The sequence below is a fragment of the Macadamia integrifolia genome, chromosome 12 (genome assembly GCF_013358625.1).
Source record: "Macadamia integrifolia cultivar HAES 741 chromosome 12, SCU_Mint_v3, whole genome shotgun sequence".
NCBI lineage: Eukaryota > Viridiplantae > Streptophyta > Magnoliopsida > Proteales > Proteaceae > Macadamia > Macadamia integrifolia.
Genome location: NC_056568.1, coordinates 6,304 through 21,543, shown reverse-complemented (window position 1 = coordinate 21,543; position 15,240 = coordinate 6,304). Strand labels below are relative to the sequence as shown.

General features: G+C 36.8%; 1 protein-coding gene across 13 annotated transcripts; it reads left to right on the top strand.

Moving 5' to 3' along the window:
* Positions 1-2,820: 2,820 nt before the first annotated feature.
* LOC122058216 lies at positions 2,821-14,966 on the top strand. 13 transcript variants are annotated; one of them, XM_042620795.1, is made up of 13 exons: positions 2,821-3,824; positions 6,626-7,724; positions 7,844-7,973; positions 8,082-8,125; positions 8,225-9,279; positions 10,132-11,230; positions 11,719-12,000; positions 12,110-12,787; positions 12,985-13,304; positions 13,503-13,561; positions 13,728-13,832; positions 13,958-14,102; positions 14,175-14,966. In XM_042620795.1, exons 1-8 carry the CDS (start codon positions 3,031-3,033, stop codon positions 12,557-12,559), a joined length of 4,953 nt encoding a protein of 1,650 aa, XP_042476729.1. In that variant the 5' UTR covers positions 2,821-3,030; the 3' UTR covers positions 12,560-12,787; positions 12,985-13,304; positions 13,503-13,561; positions 13,728-13,832; positions 13,958-14,102; positions 14,175-14,966. The 13 variants fall into 13 exon arrangements, with proteins under 13 accessions (XP_042476729.1, XP_042476728.1, XP_042476726.1 ...); XM_042620794.1 differs by having other exon boundaries at positions 2,822-3,824; positions 7,844-8,125; positions 8,225-9,252; XM_042620792.1 differs by having other exon boundaries at positions 2,822-3,824; positions 7,844-8,125; positions 12,110-12,761.
* Positions 14,967-15,240: the final 274 nt, after the last annotated feature.

Sequence of the window (15,240 nt, the reverse complement as noted above, 5' to 3'; positions counted from 1 at the left end):
AGGGAGAGAGAGAGAGAGAGAGAGAGAGAGAGAGAGAGAGAGAGATAAGGGGGCAATTTTAGTGTAGAGGAGAGACGTGAGAGAGATTTTATATATAATAAAAAAAAATTAATTAAATTAGATTTAGGAGGTTTTGAGAGGGAGAAACACAATAGAAATAGTTTTGAGCGGGAAAAGGAAGGTGGGGAAACAAAAAACATAAAAAAATTAAGAAACTTTTCTCACGTCTAAAATTCTTAAATTTAAGATTATTTTTATAACAAAAAATTTAAATGTATTTTGGCATTGATTGGCAATAAGAATAAAATTGCAATTGCTTGAAATCAATAACTCTATATGATTTTTGGCTACGGTAGTGTTTCAACTGTCGCCAAATATAAATGATTACATTTGATAATAAGATATTAGGTGACGATAGAAAATTTACCATTGTCTAAGATGTTATTTCACTACGGCATTAAAAAATTCCGTCGCTTTAAATAATTTTTTGTAACATTTAAATTTAACCCGCCGTTATAAAAGGATGTTGCTACGGTATTTTTCGTTGTTGAAAATTTTTTTTGGCAACGAGTATTATTTTACAGTAAATGTATTAGGCAACGGTATTCATTTTACGGTTGCTATATATTATATTTGGCGACAATAGTATTTTTTTACCGTCGCCACAAATGCGTTTTCTTGTAGTGAATATTACAAGACAAACATGCCACCAAGAAGAACTAAGCTCCAAACAAATAAAAGAAAAAGAATCAAAGCATCAATCCAAGAACTACTGAATAATCAAATGTAGATCTCCCAAAAAAGGAGCAATAACGAGCGTACATTGTGATCTTTCAAAATATATCATATTTTCCAATTGGTAGAGAAAAGAAAATAAGGGGCAAACCTAATATGGTGATTTTTCTCCCTACGCAAAGCAGTAATTCGAGTGTCTTCCTAATGAAGCTCCTCCGTTATTTGTTTTAAATCTGACACTTCCTCCTAATTATGCTTCATCTCAGAATCTACTACTCGAGAAAAATCATCTAAGGAGGTTTAAGAGAGATCATCTAAAGAGGCTGCATGCCATCCAAATTATGAAGGATTGAATTTCCCTCATCTGATTCTAAACTCTCTATATGGAATGGGATTATCATCCACATTTGCAAGCCGAGTCAAAAAATGTTAACGGATTGAGCCAAGATATTAATCATAGAGGATTCCTTTATAAGAGTAAGACTGTTGTTTCACCAAGTGTGGTGACATGTGCAAAATGTTTAAATTTTGGAAAATCAGGTTTTAAGCAATGATGGATTTTCAAATGCTAGTGACATACTTGATTTTGGCGAACCCAACATTGAAGCCTCTCTCTTACCCGCGGCTGCAATTCCTTCTCAAAGGGCCAGTATCTTGGTGGAGGTCTACAAGGTATGATGAGGCTTTCTTAGGAAGGCCCATCCATGCAACAATCCTTATTCAATTATCATTGTTCACCTCTGAAGCATGGTTTCAAGTATTGGTATCGTATCGGTATTAGTTGAGACCGATCTCCAACCCTTGATCGATCTGAATCAGTTATTCGTATCGTTTCAAGGGTAAAAAAGTAAAAAAATCATACTTCTAAAAATCAAAGAGATAAAAATGACCAATACTGACCAATTCTCTCCGATACGAAGAACTAAATCCATGCTCTGAAGTCTGAACTTTGAAATGCACTATGAGCAGTGATATTATTTGATAAAATAAAGTATCGAAGGAAAGTAAAGAGGGATTAAAAAAAGGAAGGGTTGTAGCAGCTTTGACTTGATGAGCTGGTGCCAAGAGTAGGTCATGGAATCGAATCTTGTCATATAGGGAATTTATTTAAAAAAAAATGGAGAAGGTGAAGGAGTCGAATCTTCTCATATAGTGAATTTATTTTTAAAAAAATGGAAAAGGTGAAGAAAGGAATGAAAACTCAGAAATATACACAGAGAGAGACGCAAATGCATTGAGTGGAGACTAGAGAGAGACATTAAAAACAGAGTAGAGCAATATAGCATGGTTTCCGAACATATACAAGTTGGCAACGCTTGCGAGGGCTTCGACCAATTTTAAAAAGAGAACACAAGTTATCTGATAACAAGTAATTCGATTTGAATGATTCCAACTTAAAAATCGAAATCAAATTAAAAGATTCTTTATTTTTAATTTCGGTTTCATATTGAAAAGCCCAATTTTTTGTTTTCGTGAAAATTGTTTGTAACCTCACCGCTCTCACTACAGACAATTTGAACTCCACCTTTTGTCGTTAGTCTTCCATTTTTTTCCTATGCAAGTGGTGAAAAAATTATAATATTGCCATAGGGTTAGAAGGTAGTTGCATCGAAACTTCGTGCCAATTTCATTTTTAAGTTTAGTCTTAAAAAATACATTTGATCCAACGATAAGGTTCAATGATTGGCAAGATTTAATCATACACCTCGCACATTGGATAATTACTGCACCTCACCAAAGACACTTTTAACACCCCGAACCTGTCCAGTGGGTACACCGAACCTTCGTGCAAATTTCACTTTAGACTTTAGTCTTAAAAGATATACTTGATCCAACTGTAAAGTTCAATCGCTGGAAGAATTCCCGATACACCTCAAGCATTGGATAACCCTCCACCTCACCGTAGACACTTTTAACACCCCGAACCTGTCCGGCAGGTACACACTTTATCACTTGACACCCCCCCACCCGGCCCCCCAAAAAATAAAAAATTACACACTTTATCAAGTTTTAGTCTTATCTTGTACTGTCTAAACGTGATGTTGTTGGTTTTTGAAATCCCATTTTCTTGAAAACCTCACCATTTGCAGATTAAAATAACTCAAAATCAAAGAACCTTTTTTTTTTTTGTTTTAAACAAAGACCCTCAGGCCTCGAGTTGACGAAGACTTCAAGCTCTATATCATTTCTCCTCTTCTGTTGTTGTTCTTGCGAGTCGACTACTGAGAAAACAACTGATCAGATCCAAGTTTCTGCTCGTAGATCTCAAATCATCTTTGAAAGGGAGAGAAAAAAATGTTGACTCTCAGGGTTGTAGGAGGGCTTGTCATCGTTCTTCTTCTAAAGAAACTCTTCGACAAAATAACTGATGCTTCTGCAAAGGCTAAGAACGACGCAGGAACTTCATCTGCCACACAAGAGTGCGTTCCCGATTCCTCTTCACCGCTTCCCGCTTCTGGACAGAACGAGGCAGCAGCATCAACTGCCACACAGGAGAGTGATTCCCCTTCTTCTTCTTCACCGCTTCCCTCTTCTGGAAGGAACGACGCAGCATCATCATCATCTGCCACACAAGAGTGCGGTTCCTCTTCTTCTTCTTCATCGCTTCCCACTTCTGGGTGGGATTACGAGGTGTTCTTGAGCTTTAGAGGTAAGGACACCCGCACCAACTTCACCGACCACCTCTACAACGCTCTTCTCGGTATTGGAATCCGCACGTTCAGGGACAACGAAGAACTCCGAATCGGACAAAAGATCGATGAGAAGCTTCGCTCTGCGATCCACCAGTCCAAAATCGCCATTGTCATCTTCTCAAAAGACTTTGCTTCCAGCAAATGGTGCCTCGGTGAAGTTGCAGAGATTGCGGAGTGCATGAAATTAGAGAGAGGCCAAAGAAAAATGAGAGTGATGCCCGTTTTCTACCATGTAGATCCATCTGTCGTCCGAAACCAGACTCCTGGTAGCTCCTATGGGAATGCTTTTCAGGAGCACAAGAATAATTTCGACAAGGATACCGTAGAGGTGTGGAAGAAGGCTCTGAAAGAGGTTGGTGGATTGAAAGGATGGGATCTGAAGAATTCTGCTTATGGGTAAGTCCGATCAACACTCCTCTTACCTTTCTTTTTTTTTTTAGGTAAAGACACTTACCTTAATAGCTAATATTTTAAAACTCGGTGGTGGGCACGAGTTCGGATCAGGTCTTCGTATGCTTGTTCCGTGTTTCATTTACAATTGGACTCCATTCAAAATAAAAATCAATTAAAAGAAGAGAGCTTAATTGGAATCTAAGTGTAGATCAAACATTGTAGGAGAATTATTCTCATACGAGGACCTGATCCATACTCAGTGGGCACTGGGTCAATCTTCATTGATTCGGATTGGAATCAGTAGGTATTTGCCAGAATCAGCCTGACCAAAGAAAATGGAATCGGAGAAAAAATATGGTTTTTTTTTTTTGGTTCACAAAAATGGTTTTGGTTGTATTTAATATAATTTATGGAGCTTGTTTCTATTTAAAAAAAAAGAAAATTGATAAAATACAAAACAAAAAGAGATCAAGAGTCATTTATATGTTTTAGTCAAAATTGATTTTCATTTATTTTTGCTCAGTGTGCGCTTAAAATCCCAACATGAAGGGGTAAAGTAATCATTTGCTTTGTAATTAGAAATCCAAGTCCCTTGCCCCCTCTTTTTCAGTTCAAAATGAAGAAAGAGGTTTATAAGAAAGATGGGCGAAGGGACATCTCTTCACCCAGTTGTTCGAAAAATCATTGTGCACATAGGGATACCAAACTATTTCTCACAAAAAAACCATTTTTCTTAAGTAGTTACCACCATTTTTATGTACTTTTGATAAAAAAAAAATGATTTTTATTAAATAGGTAAAATAGAAAAGAAAAATGATATCAAGAAGGCCTTTTAAGACAATGACTTGAGATTTCAATTTTTATCATTAAGGAGATGACACCAAAAGGTAATCTTTTCAATCTTTTTCTCATTTTTCATTTCCTTCAACTTATTGGGAGGAAGTCGGAAGGGGATTTCGTTGATTCTGATTCGATTCAGGCAAATCTGTTGATTTTGTATCAAATTTTTAAACAATGTTTATTTTTTTCTGGTACAAGTTTAAAGTTTTTACCAGAAAAGAATTTGGAACTTTCAAGTCAATTTTTTATACTTATGGTTTTCCAATAGCAAGTAAGGGCTTGGTACAACAATGAGGTTGTTCCATTGCTACGTAATGGCAGAAGCCTCGTGCACTGGGTACATCTTTTTATGGTTCCCATTTTTCTTTGAGCTGGATAACTGATTCACTACCAATCTGGGCAACTTGGGTTTGAATTGATTACTGCCAATATGCTCCCTAGTTTAGATCCCTGTATCTTTGGTCCGTAAAATGTATTGAGATATTCGAATGATAATTAGATGTGAAATTGGACATTAAACACAGTCTCTTAGTGAATCTCCATCCCACCGTAGCAACATCAAGGATCCTATTTGTCTTGCAATCCAATTTTGCTTATTTGATTTTTGCGATGTTGCCAAGTATGCGATATTAATGTGCTACTGGTTATTCTTCACCCAATTTTGATTTTTCTGAGCTAAGGTCATTGGAAAGTTTTTCTTCGCTTCTCATTCCTTCATCCTTAACCTTGAATAGTGTTTTGAAAGAGATTAAGAATTTGTGGTACCTTGGTTCCCTTCATTACAAGGCCTAAGATTTCAATTGTGCACAATATAGGTTTTTCCACATTGTTGATAAACCTGGCTAGAAATTGTATCAGTCTACTGTTTGGTTGTAAGGGAAATTAAAAAGAAGGGAAGTAAAATTTTTATACTTAAAAAAGAAATATATGTAATCATTACCCCATAACTTTGATTGTATGTAAGGTTTTATGAGTTATTCCTTGTCTAGTAACCGATCAAGGGGGATGTGTCTCCTTCAACTCTGTTTTCTTTAATCTGCGATCAATAGAATTTTGAAAGATCAATTATGACCCTAAAGTTTAAGGTTTAAAAAAAAAAAAAAGTATATGTGGAGTTTATTTGTCTATGTTTTTGGATGACATAAGTTCCATACAATATCTGTGACACCTGTCCCATTAGACTTGGGATCATTACCAATTCCATAGCTCTTGCCCCGCTTTAGCTCATAGTTCCATGGTTTAATGTATCTTCAATACGATACGATATCTTTTGATACGTATCTTAAATTTAGCCAATCAATACGGTGATCGATATTAATATTTTAATCCTTGATCTTCAGCATGTCTTATGTATCTCCGATACATATTTTAAATTTAGGTGATTGATACTGAAACCATTAATCCTTGCATAGTTCAATACCCCGGTAGAAAACTGTACTAATTCTTTGTGATGCTCATTTTTGTATTTATAAATAGCTCCCCAACAACCGAGTAAGGAAATATATATCAATTATTTGATGTGTAGCACGGAAATGATAATTGGTATTTCTATCAATAGTTCTTAGTTTTTATTATTTGTTTTTTACATTTATTAGGTTTTTTTTCTAATATAATAGTTTTGGATATTTTGGCGTCATTTTAGTAGTCATTCCCGGTAAGGAAGAACGATTTAGGGCCAGAACAATGTGAAATCTTTTTAGTTCGTCACCCCTCCCTAGCCTTGGCCCTTTTGGCTATTATTCTTTTACCAACTCAAATGTTTTAGCACCCCATAATTCTTTCTTTACTGTTAAATATTTGGGGTGAGAATCCATTAGAAGAATGCAATAAAATATCACTAATTCACTTTTTTTGTAATGCTAGACTAGAAAATTTAAGTTCACAAATATTTCCTCCATGTTCAATTGTTATGATTTTTTTTTTAATCCAACTTTTTTATTTTCCTCATTACTTGATTTATGCAGGTATGAAGGGAATTTAATAAAATTAATTGTTCAAGAAGTTTGGAGCGAATTAATAAAAGGGCCCTTGACTATTTCTGACGACATAGTCGGAATCCATTCTCATTTAGAAAATATGATGAAGTTGCTAAACATTGGATCTAATGATAGACGGATTGTGGGTATTTGTGGCTTAGGTGGCATTGGTAAGACAACAATTTCCAGGTGTGTGTACAATGCAATATATTCTCACTTTCAAGGATGTAGCTTTATAGCAAATGTTCGAGAAACTTTCGAAACAGGGGCAGCTGTTGTCCGTTTGCAAAGTCTACTTCTCACTAATATCTTGAACCTAAAGGATCCAAACATTGATAGCATTGATCAAGGAATTCATGTGATTAGGCAAAGATTATCCAATAAGAAAGTTCTTATTGTTCTTGATGATGTGGATGGAAATATTGATTTAAAAGAAATAATTGGGAAGCGTGATTGGTTTGGTTTTGGAAGTAAGATTATTATTACGACCAGGGATAGCCATATCTTAAGGCTTCTTGAAGTAGATGGAATTTATGAGCCCAATGAAATGGATTTAGATCAATCTCTTAAACTCTTCAGCAAACATGCCTTCAAAATGGATGAACCTCCAAAAAATTATTTGGATCTCTCAAAAAAAGTAGTAAAAACTACTGGAGGACTTCCTTTGGCTGTTGAGGTTATAGGTTCAGCTTTATTTGGCAGTGAAGAACCAGTATGGAATGACACAATAAAGAAGTTAGCCAAAATTCCACATTATCAAGTGCAGAAGAAGTTGAGAATAAGTTATGATGGATTAATTCATGAAGAGAAAGCTATATTTCTTGATATTGCTTGTTTCTTTATTGGAATGGATAAGAATATTGCATGTTACATATGGGATGGCTGTGAATTTTTCCCTGAAGTAGGAATTGAAATTCTTCGCCAAAAGTCATTGATTAAGATTGGGGAAGAAAATGAGTTAATAATGCATGATCAGCTAAGAGATCTTGGAAGGGAAATTGTTCGTCAAGAAAACCATAAGAAAGTTGGGAAACGTAGTAGATTGTGGTCGCATGAGGACGTATTGAAAGTGTTGACTACTCGAAAGGTTGGTCCATTATAACATTGACCCACTCAAACTAGAGGCTGATCAAACTTTGTGAATATTACTAAATTTGGTTTTCATGACTATCTTTCATACTTATTTTAAGGTTCTTTGTTTTGCAGGGAACTGGGAAAGTTGAAGGACTTTGTATTACCTTCCGTGATAAGGCAAATAGCCAATGTGTGTGGAGTGAAGGATTTGAGGCAATGACTGAGCTAAGGTTACTTCAGGTCGATTATGCAAAGGTCGCTGGTAAATTTATGCATTCTTTTTCAGAAGTGAGATGGCTTAGTTTGAAAAGATGCCCTATACAATTTACACAAACCAATCTAGGGAAATTGTGTGTTCTTGATCTATCAGATAGTGACATCACAGAAAGCTGGATGGGTTGGAACTCTATCAAGGTCTCAAAGAACTCTTTCTTTTATTTCTTGGATCAACCATAGAATAGGTTTTAAACATCAATTAATATGTGATGAGTTGTTGTTCTGTTATGCGCGCAGGAGGCAAAATCTCTTAAAGTTCTGAACTTGAGTAGTTGTGCTGAGCTATCCCGGACTCCAGACTTGTCAGAAAATGAACATTTGGAGGTACTGATTCTTGAGGACTGTAGAAAGTTGGCTACAATTAACACATCCATTGGTGATCTTAAGAAGTTAGTCACATTGAACTTGAGTGGTTGTGGTGAACTATCCCGGATTCCAGACTTGTCAGAAAATAAAAAATTGAAGGTATTGGTTCTTGAAGACTGTAGAAAATTGTCTACAATTGATGCATCCATTGCTCATCTTAAGAGCTTGGTCATATTGAACATGAAGGGCTGCAGTAGTGAAATTCAACTCCCAACCAGCATTTTTGAGTTAAGTTCTCTCAAAAAAGTTGACATTGGAAATGCTAGAATCAGCCCGTTGCCAGAAGAGCTTGATTCTTCTGCAAAGGTAAAGAATGACACAGCATCATCTGCCACACAAGAGTTCGGTTCCTCTTCTGGAAAAAACGAGGCAGCAGCATCATCTGCCACAAAAGAGTGGGTTTCCGATTCCTCTTCTTCATCGCTCCACACTTCTGGGTGGGATTACGAGGTCTTTCTGAGCTTTAGAAGTGAGGACACTGGTTCCAACTTCACCGATCACCTCTACAACGCCCTCCTCGATATAGGAATCCACACGTTCAGGGATAACGAAGAACTCCGAATCGGAGAAATGATCAGTCCGGCGCTTCGCTCTACAATCCACCAGTCCAAAATCGCCATTGTCATCTTCTCAGAAGACTATGCTTCCAGCAAATGGTGCCTCGGTGAGCTTGCAGAGATTGCGGAGTGCATGAAAGTAAGGAGCCAAGACCAAATAAGAGTGATGCCCGTTTTCTACGATGTAGATCCATCGGAAGTTCGAAACCAGACTGGTTCCTTTGGGAATGCTTTTGTAGACCACGAGAAGAATTTCAACCGAGATACTGTAGAGGGGTGGAAGAATGCTCTGAGAAAGGTTGGTCAATTGGAAGGATGGGATCTGAAGAATACTGCTGGTGGGTTAATAAGGAGGGAACACCAAAAAAAGTGAGTTTTTCTAGATTTTCCTCCGTTTTTTTTTTTTTCCTCATACCATATTGGGTGGAAATCGAAAGGGGGCTTCGTTGATTTTCATTTTGAGAATTTGACTTGGGCATTTCTGCTGATTTTTTTAAACGATGTTAGTAGCCTTTACCTTTTTTGTTTTTTGATTGCATTAGTAGCCTTTACCGGGTCAGGAAGAATTTGAAACTTTCAAGTCAATTTTTTATACTATAGTTGTCCCAATTTTCTTGGTTTTTTTTTTTTTTTTGGAATTTGGTCTATTTTTCTTTGGGCCGAACTCAGCTGATTCATAGTCTTTTAAGAATCGAGAATCAGATCGCTGGATCAGCTGATTTGAATCAGAATTGATTAGGAATTATAGGAACCAATGATAACTAATCCCGATTCTGACCGATCTTAAATGGCCGATTCACGCACAAAAACCCTAGAATCCCTGTGTTATTGGATTTGAGGGCCGATCCTTCGGATCGGAATCAACAGGGACCCACTTCAATCCTGATCCGTCTTTTAAAACTGTTGCCCATTCGGCCTTTACTTGGGATTGGATTGGTACACTGACCAATTAGCTCCGGAAGTTCCGATCTTTTTTTTTTTTTTTTTTCGTTGTACAGATATGGTGGCAGTCGAATGGGGCTTCATTAAACTCAGGCAACTGATTTTAACCTTAACCAATTTGGAAGAATTTATGACTTTCAAGTTAAATTTTTATGTGATAGTTTTCCTTTTTTTCTTGGTTATTGGGAATTTGATGTTTTTTATTTGGGCTGGATCAGTAGCTGTTCACCACCGCCAATTTTCAACTCATTTCTTTTCTTTCTTATTTGAATTATGCAGGTACGAAGGGAAATTAATACAATCAATTGTTCAACAAGTGACGTATGGATTAAGAAATAGTCACTTGACTCTTCCTCACAACATGGTCGGAATGGATGTTCATATAGAAAATATGATGAAGTTGCTAGACATTGGATCTAAAGATAGACAAATTGTGGGTATTCTTGGTTTAGGTGGCATTGGTAAGACAACAATTGCCAAGTGTGTGTATAATACAATCTATCATCATTTTGAAGGATATAGCTTTATAGCAGATGTCCGAGAAACTTCGCAAAGAAAGGGAGGAGTTGTCTATTTGCAAAGTCTACTTCTCACTAATATCTTGAATCGAGAAAATCTACGCATTTCCTGTGTTGATCGAGGAATCATTATGATTAGGCAGAGATTATTCAATAAGAAAGTTCTTATTGTTCTTGATGATGTGGATGAAGTTATGATCTTAAATGCACTAATTGGGAAGTGTGATTGGTTTGGTTTTGGAAGTAAGATTATTATTACAACTAGAGATAGACATGTCTTAAATGTTCTTGAAGTAGATGGAATTTATGAGCCCAATGAAATGGATTTAGATCAATCTCTAACCCTCTTCAGTAAACATGCCTTTCGAATGGACCGACCTCCAGAAAATTTTTTGGGTCTCTCAATGGAAGTGGTAAAAATTGCTGCAGGACTTCCTTCGGCTCTTGAGGTTACAGGTTTATCTTTACTTGGCAAATCAAAACGAGAATGGGAAACCACAGTGAAGAGGTTAACCGAAATTCCAAATAAAGAAGTGCTAGATAGGTTGAAAATAAGTTATGATGAATTAGATGATGTAGAGAGAGATATGTTTCTTGATATTGCTTGTTTTTTTAGTGGAATGGATAAGAATATTGCATGCTACATATGGGATGGCTGTGGATTTTTCCCCACAATAGGAATGAAAATTCTTTGTCAAAAGTTATTTGTTAAGATTGGTGAAGAAGATGAGTTAAAGATGCATGCTCAGCTAAGAGGTCTTGGAAGGGAAATTATTCGTCAAGAAAGCATTAAGGAGGTTGGGAAACGTAGTAGGTTGTGGTCGCATGAGGACGTATTGGAAGTGTTGACTACTCGAAAGGTTGGCTTTCAATAAATGATTAGTACATTTAAAGTTGTGTTTCCAGTCATTGCTTTGATGCTTTGAAAAAATAAGCTAGTTGTATATTTTCAGCTAAAGAAATAGTCCTTAAAAAGTAAGGTTTAACAAACCAAATGGCAGACATGGGTGGGTTCCGGTCCATGTTACAAAGGATCCAACCCCCTCTCACCATCTTTTAGGTTTTTAGTTTCAACCCAATTCAAGAGTGTATTGGAAATCAAAACATAATTAAAGTAGCACACAAATTACCAAAAGTGCCAAAATATGTTATGTTCTGGTATTTTTGAAATCATGTGCAAAATGGCATGCACTCTTTCAATTCTTTAGCATTTTCATAACGAGTTAAAATTGCCCATTATAACATGGACCCACTCATGAAATAATGGTTGACCAAACTTTGTGAATATTACTAAATTTGGTTTTACATGATAACCTTTCATTCTTATTTAAGGTTCCTTGTTTTGTAGGGAACTGGGAAAGTTGAAGGACTCTGTATTACCTTCCATGATGGGTTAAATAATCAATATGTGATGAGTGAAGGATTTGAGGCAATGACTAAACTAAGGTTACTACAGGTTGATTATGCCAAGGTTGCTGGAGACTTCATACATTCTTTTCCAGAACTGAGATGGCTTAGTTGGAAAAGATGCCCTATACAATTTACACCAATCAATCCACGGAAATTATGTGTTCTTGATCTGTCAGATAGTGAAATCACAGAGGACTGGATGATTTGGAACTATATCAAGGTCTCTGAGAACTCTCTCTCTCTCTCTCTCTCTCTTATTTCTTGCGGTCAATCAAAGAATACTTTTAAACATCAATTAATATGTGATAAGTTGTTGTTTTGTTATGCAGGAGGCAAAAAAGCTTAAAGTTTTGAACTTGAGTAGTTGTGTTGAACTATCCCGGATTCCAGATTTGTCAGAAAATAAACATTTGGAGGTTTTACTTCTTGAAGGTTGTAGAAAGTTGGCTACAATTGATGCATCCATTGGTCACCTTGAGTGGTTAGTCAAATTAAACTTGAGTGGTTGTTATGAACTATCCCGAATTACAGACTTGTCAAAAAATTATCATTTGGAGGTATTGCTTCTCAAGGACTGTAGAAAATTGGCTACAATTGGACGTATTGGTCATCTGAAGAAGTTAGTAAAATTGAATGTGAAGGGCTGCAGCAGTGAATTGTATCTCCCAGCCAGCATTTTCGAGTTGAGTTCTCTCGAAACACTTGACATTGGAAATGCAAGAATCAGCCAGTTGCCAGGAGCTGGATCTTCTCTTCGGTCGCTCATTTTCTATCCATGATTGATTACATTGCCAGAAGAAAGGGATGCTTGATCAGATCATGGACCCATATCTGAAGGGAAGATTGCACTGGAGTGCTTCAAGAAGTTTGCAGAGACAGCAGAGAAGTGTGTGGCAGATCAGGGGATACAAGGCTACTCTAGTGACTAACCAATATAAATCTTCAAGCCTGATTAATAGATGACTTGGATGAGTAAAAATGGTATCAGCTCGATCATCGAAATTTGGGTAAATTTTTCTTTTTCCCACGGGAAACAATTAACAAATTTCATTTCTTTAAAACTGAATTGAAGTGTAGCAGATCCCTACAATCCTTTGATAAGACTGAATTATTCATGATATGCACAATTTCAAGACTCATGTACCAAAACAAACTTCATTTCCCTTGTCATCTCATTGCCTCATTTTATTTCTTTCTGTTTCAGGACAATGTGTTTAAACATGGTACATTCTCAGTACATTGGTGACAGTGAAGGTGGAGAAAATACCATTAATGGTTGCTAAAGGACAGAAGACAAGAAGAACGAAGATTCTAAACCCACTGCATAGCTCCATGTTGTAGTTTCCTTTGGCAGAGTTGCTGCTGCTGTGTCTGCAATTGCTACCGGTACAGCAGCATTGTCATGATCTGGTGAGCGAATGATAAAGGCTAGCAGGTGAAGGTATCTGCTCCTTAATGGTAGGCCTCAGTGAAAAGAAGGCAGAGCATGAGCACCTTGAATCTGTGATTAGCTCTGCTGTTAAGGTATGATTGTTAGGGACCTGATGTCCCTTATATGAGGCATCAAATTGAAGAAAGGAGTTGATCTCGTTTTTTTGCATTTTTAATTCGATGCTAGTATTGGTGGTGATCTTTGTTGCAAAATCATGTCAAATGATCAAACAAATTGGTTAGGTAAGTAGGCATCAAGTGTGACATTGTTCATCCATATTTCCCTTGCAGCTGATGCTGAAGATGAAGAAAAAATACTATGAGGACCGTCTTCAAACAGAAAGAATAAGGTCCTCTCTGTCTCTCCCCATTCTCTCAGTTGCTCCCTTCCCTTGTAGCCTCATGCTAGTGTGAATGAAGGATGGTGTCTCACTCCATTGAAGATTTTTTTTTTTTTTTTTTGTTAATACTGGAACACCCTTAAGCATTAGCTAAGCATTTTGTTTCGGTTTCCAGTGAGGAAGGTTATTCCACTGCCAATGAAGGGTGCATCAGGATCCCTTATGTGAGCAAAATATCTAGATGTGGCACTGCTGCACCTATATTACTTATTCAATATAGGTTGTTATCCAAATACTTTCACCATTAAGTGTTTTATTAGGATTTTAATCTTGCATACTCACTTATCCTGGGTAACTTATTGTCATTTTTTTCCGAACATTTATGCATTTCTGGTTCCACTACAGGCAGTTTCTGTTCTATGATGCATCAGGTACAGAGTAATGTCATGTTGGAGACCAACAATTTATGCATTCTTGGCTTATAAATTTTGTTCCGTTGAGGAAGACATCGAGGAATCCTAATTCTAGCCTGTGATGGCCTGTGGAAAAGGTAGACATATTTGGTTGTTCTCCTTACTATTTTTTCCATGCATAATAATCCTGCATTAGTCTCTAATTGTAGAACAATGTGAATTTGGTGTTTGGCTGGAAATTTATCCATTGAAGACTTCCAATGGATGACAAGGTCTCACATGAAGGCATTCCTTTAGCATCAAGGTGTAATCTTTGCTTGAAAGTGTCCGAATCTGCAGCATATATCTTCATGGAGTGCATCTATTCGAAGAAAGTTTGGCAGTTTTTCCTTGATATATTTACAATTGCTTGGCCAAATTTTACCCCCGTCAACAATCTTCTGATTTGGTGGAGAAGGAAGTCGGTGGTGCCTCTCAAATATATTTGGCTGTCAGGTTTCGTTCTAGTCCCAATGACTATATAGACAAAATGGAATTTGAGAAGATACGAGGGAAGAGAAAGGACCTCTCAAACGTTGAAGGAATGCCTTTCCATGATAATTTCAGCAGAAATGGATCTTCTTCAAAAATTATCTTTCAAACAATCCTTGGAAAATCTCCCATTGTTATAGGGAAGGTAACACTCTGGATTATATGGGATATTGAAGGGAGATCTGGATTCTGTTTTGAGAATTGAGTCTTTTTGTACAGGATAAATCTAATGTTCTTTGTTAGACCTGTGATTTCTGCTGATGGCAATGCCAAAGGTGGATCCAAAAGGTTTATTGGGTTTGTCTTTACTTTGCTAATGGCAATGCCGAAGGTGAATTTTAAGACAACTTATTTTTCTGTGTCATCTGGATATGCCCGGATGTGAATCCTGTTCATCATTCTTTATTATTTTTAATATACACTTTTGCTGAAAAAAGAAAAAAGTATAACAATGTGAATTCCTCCTTCCACTCTGTGTATCCTATCAGTTTTGTAGTATGAGGGCGGTTTACATAGACTATGCTTCCAAGTTCAGCGAAGAAGGCTGCCATTCTCTCTTCTGAAGTTTTTCGGGTCAGTTGCTTAATTGGCACAAGCTGCTTGTCTTGCAAACACCCCTTATAAATTGCCTGATAACCACCTTTGCCATTCCCCCCTCAATCAAAGGGGGAAGAAAGAGAGATGAACATTATAATAAGAATATACTCTTATTATCAATCTGTAACAGCAGGATGAATGAATTTA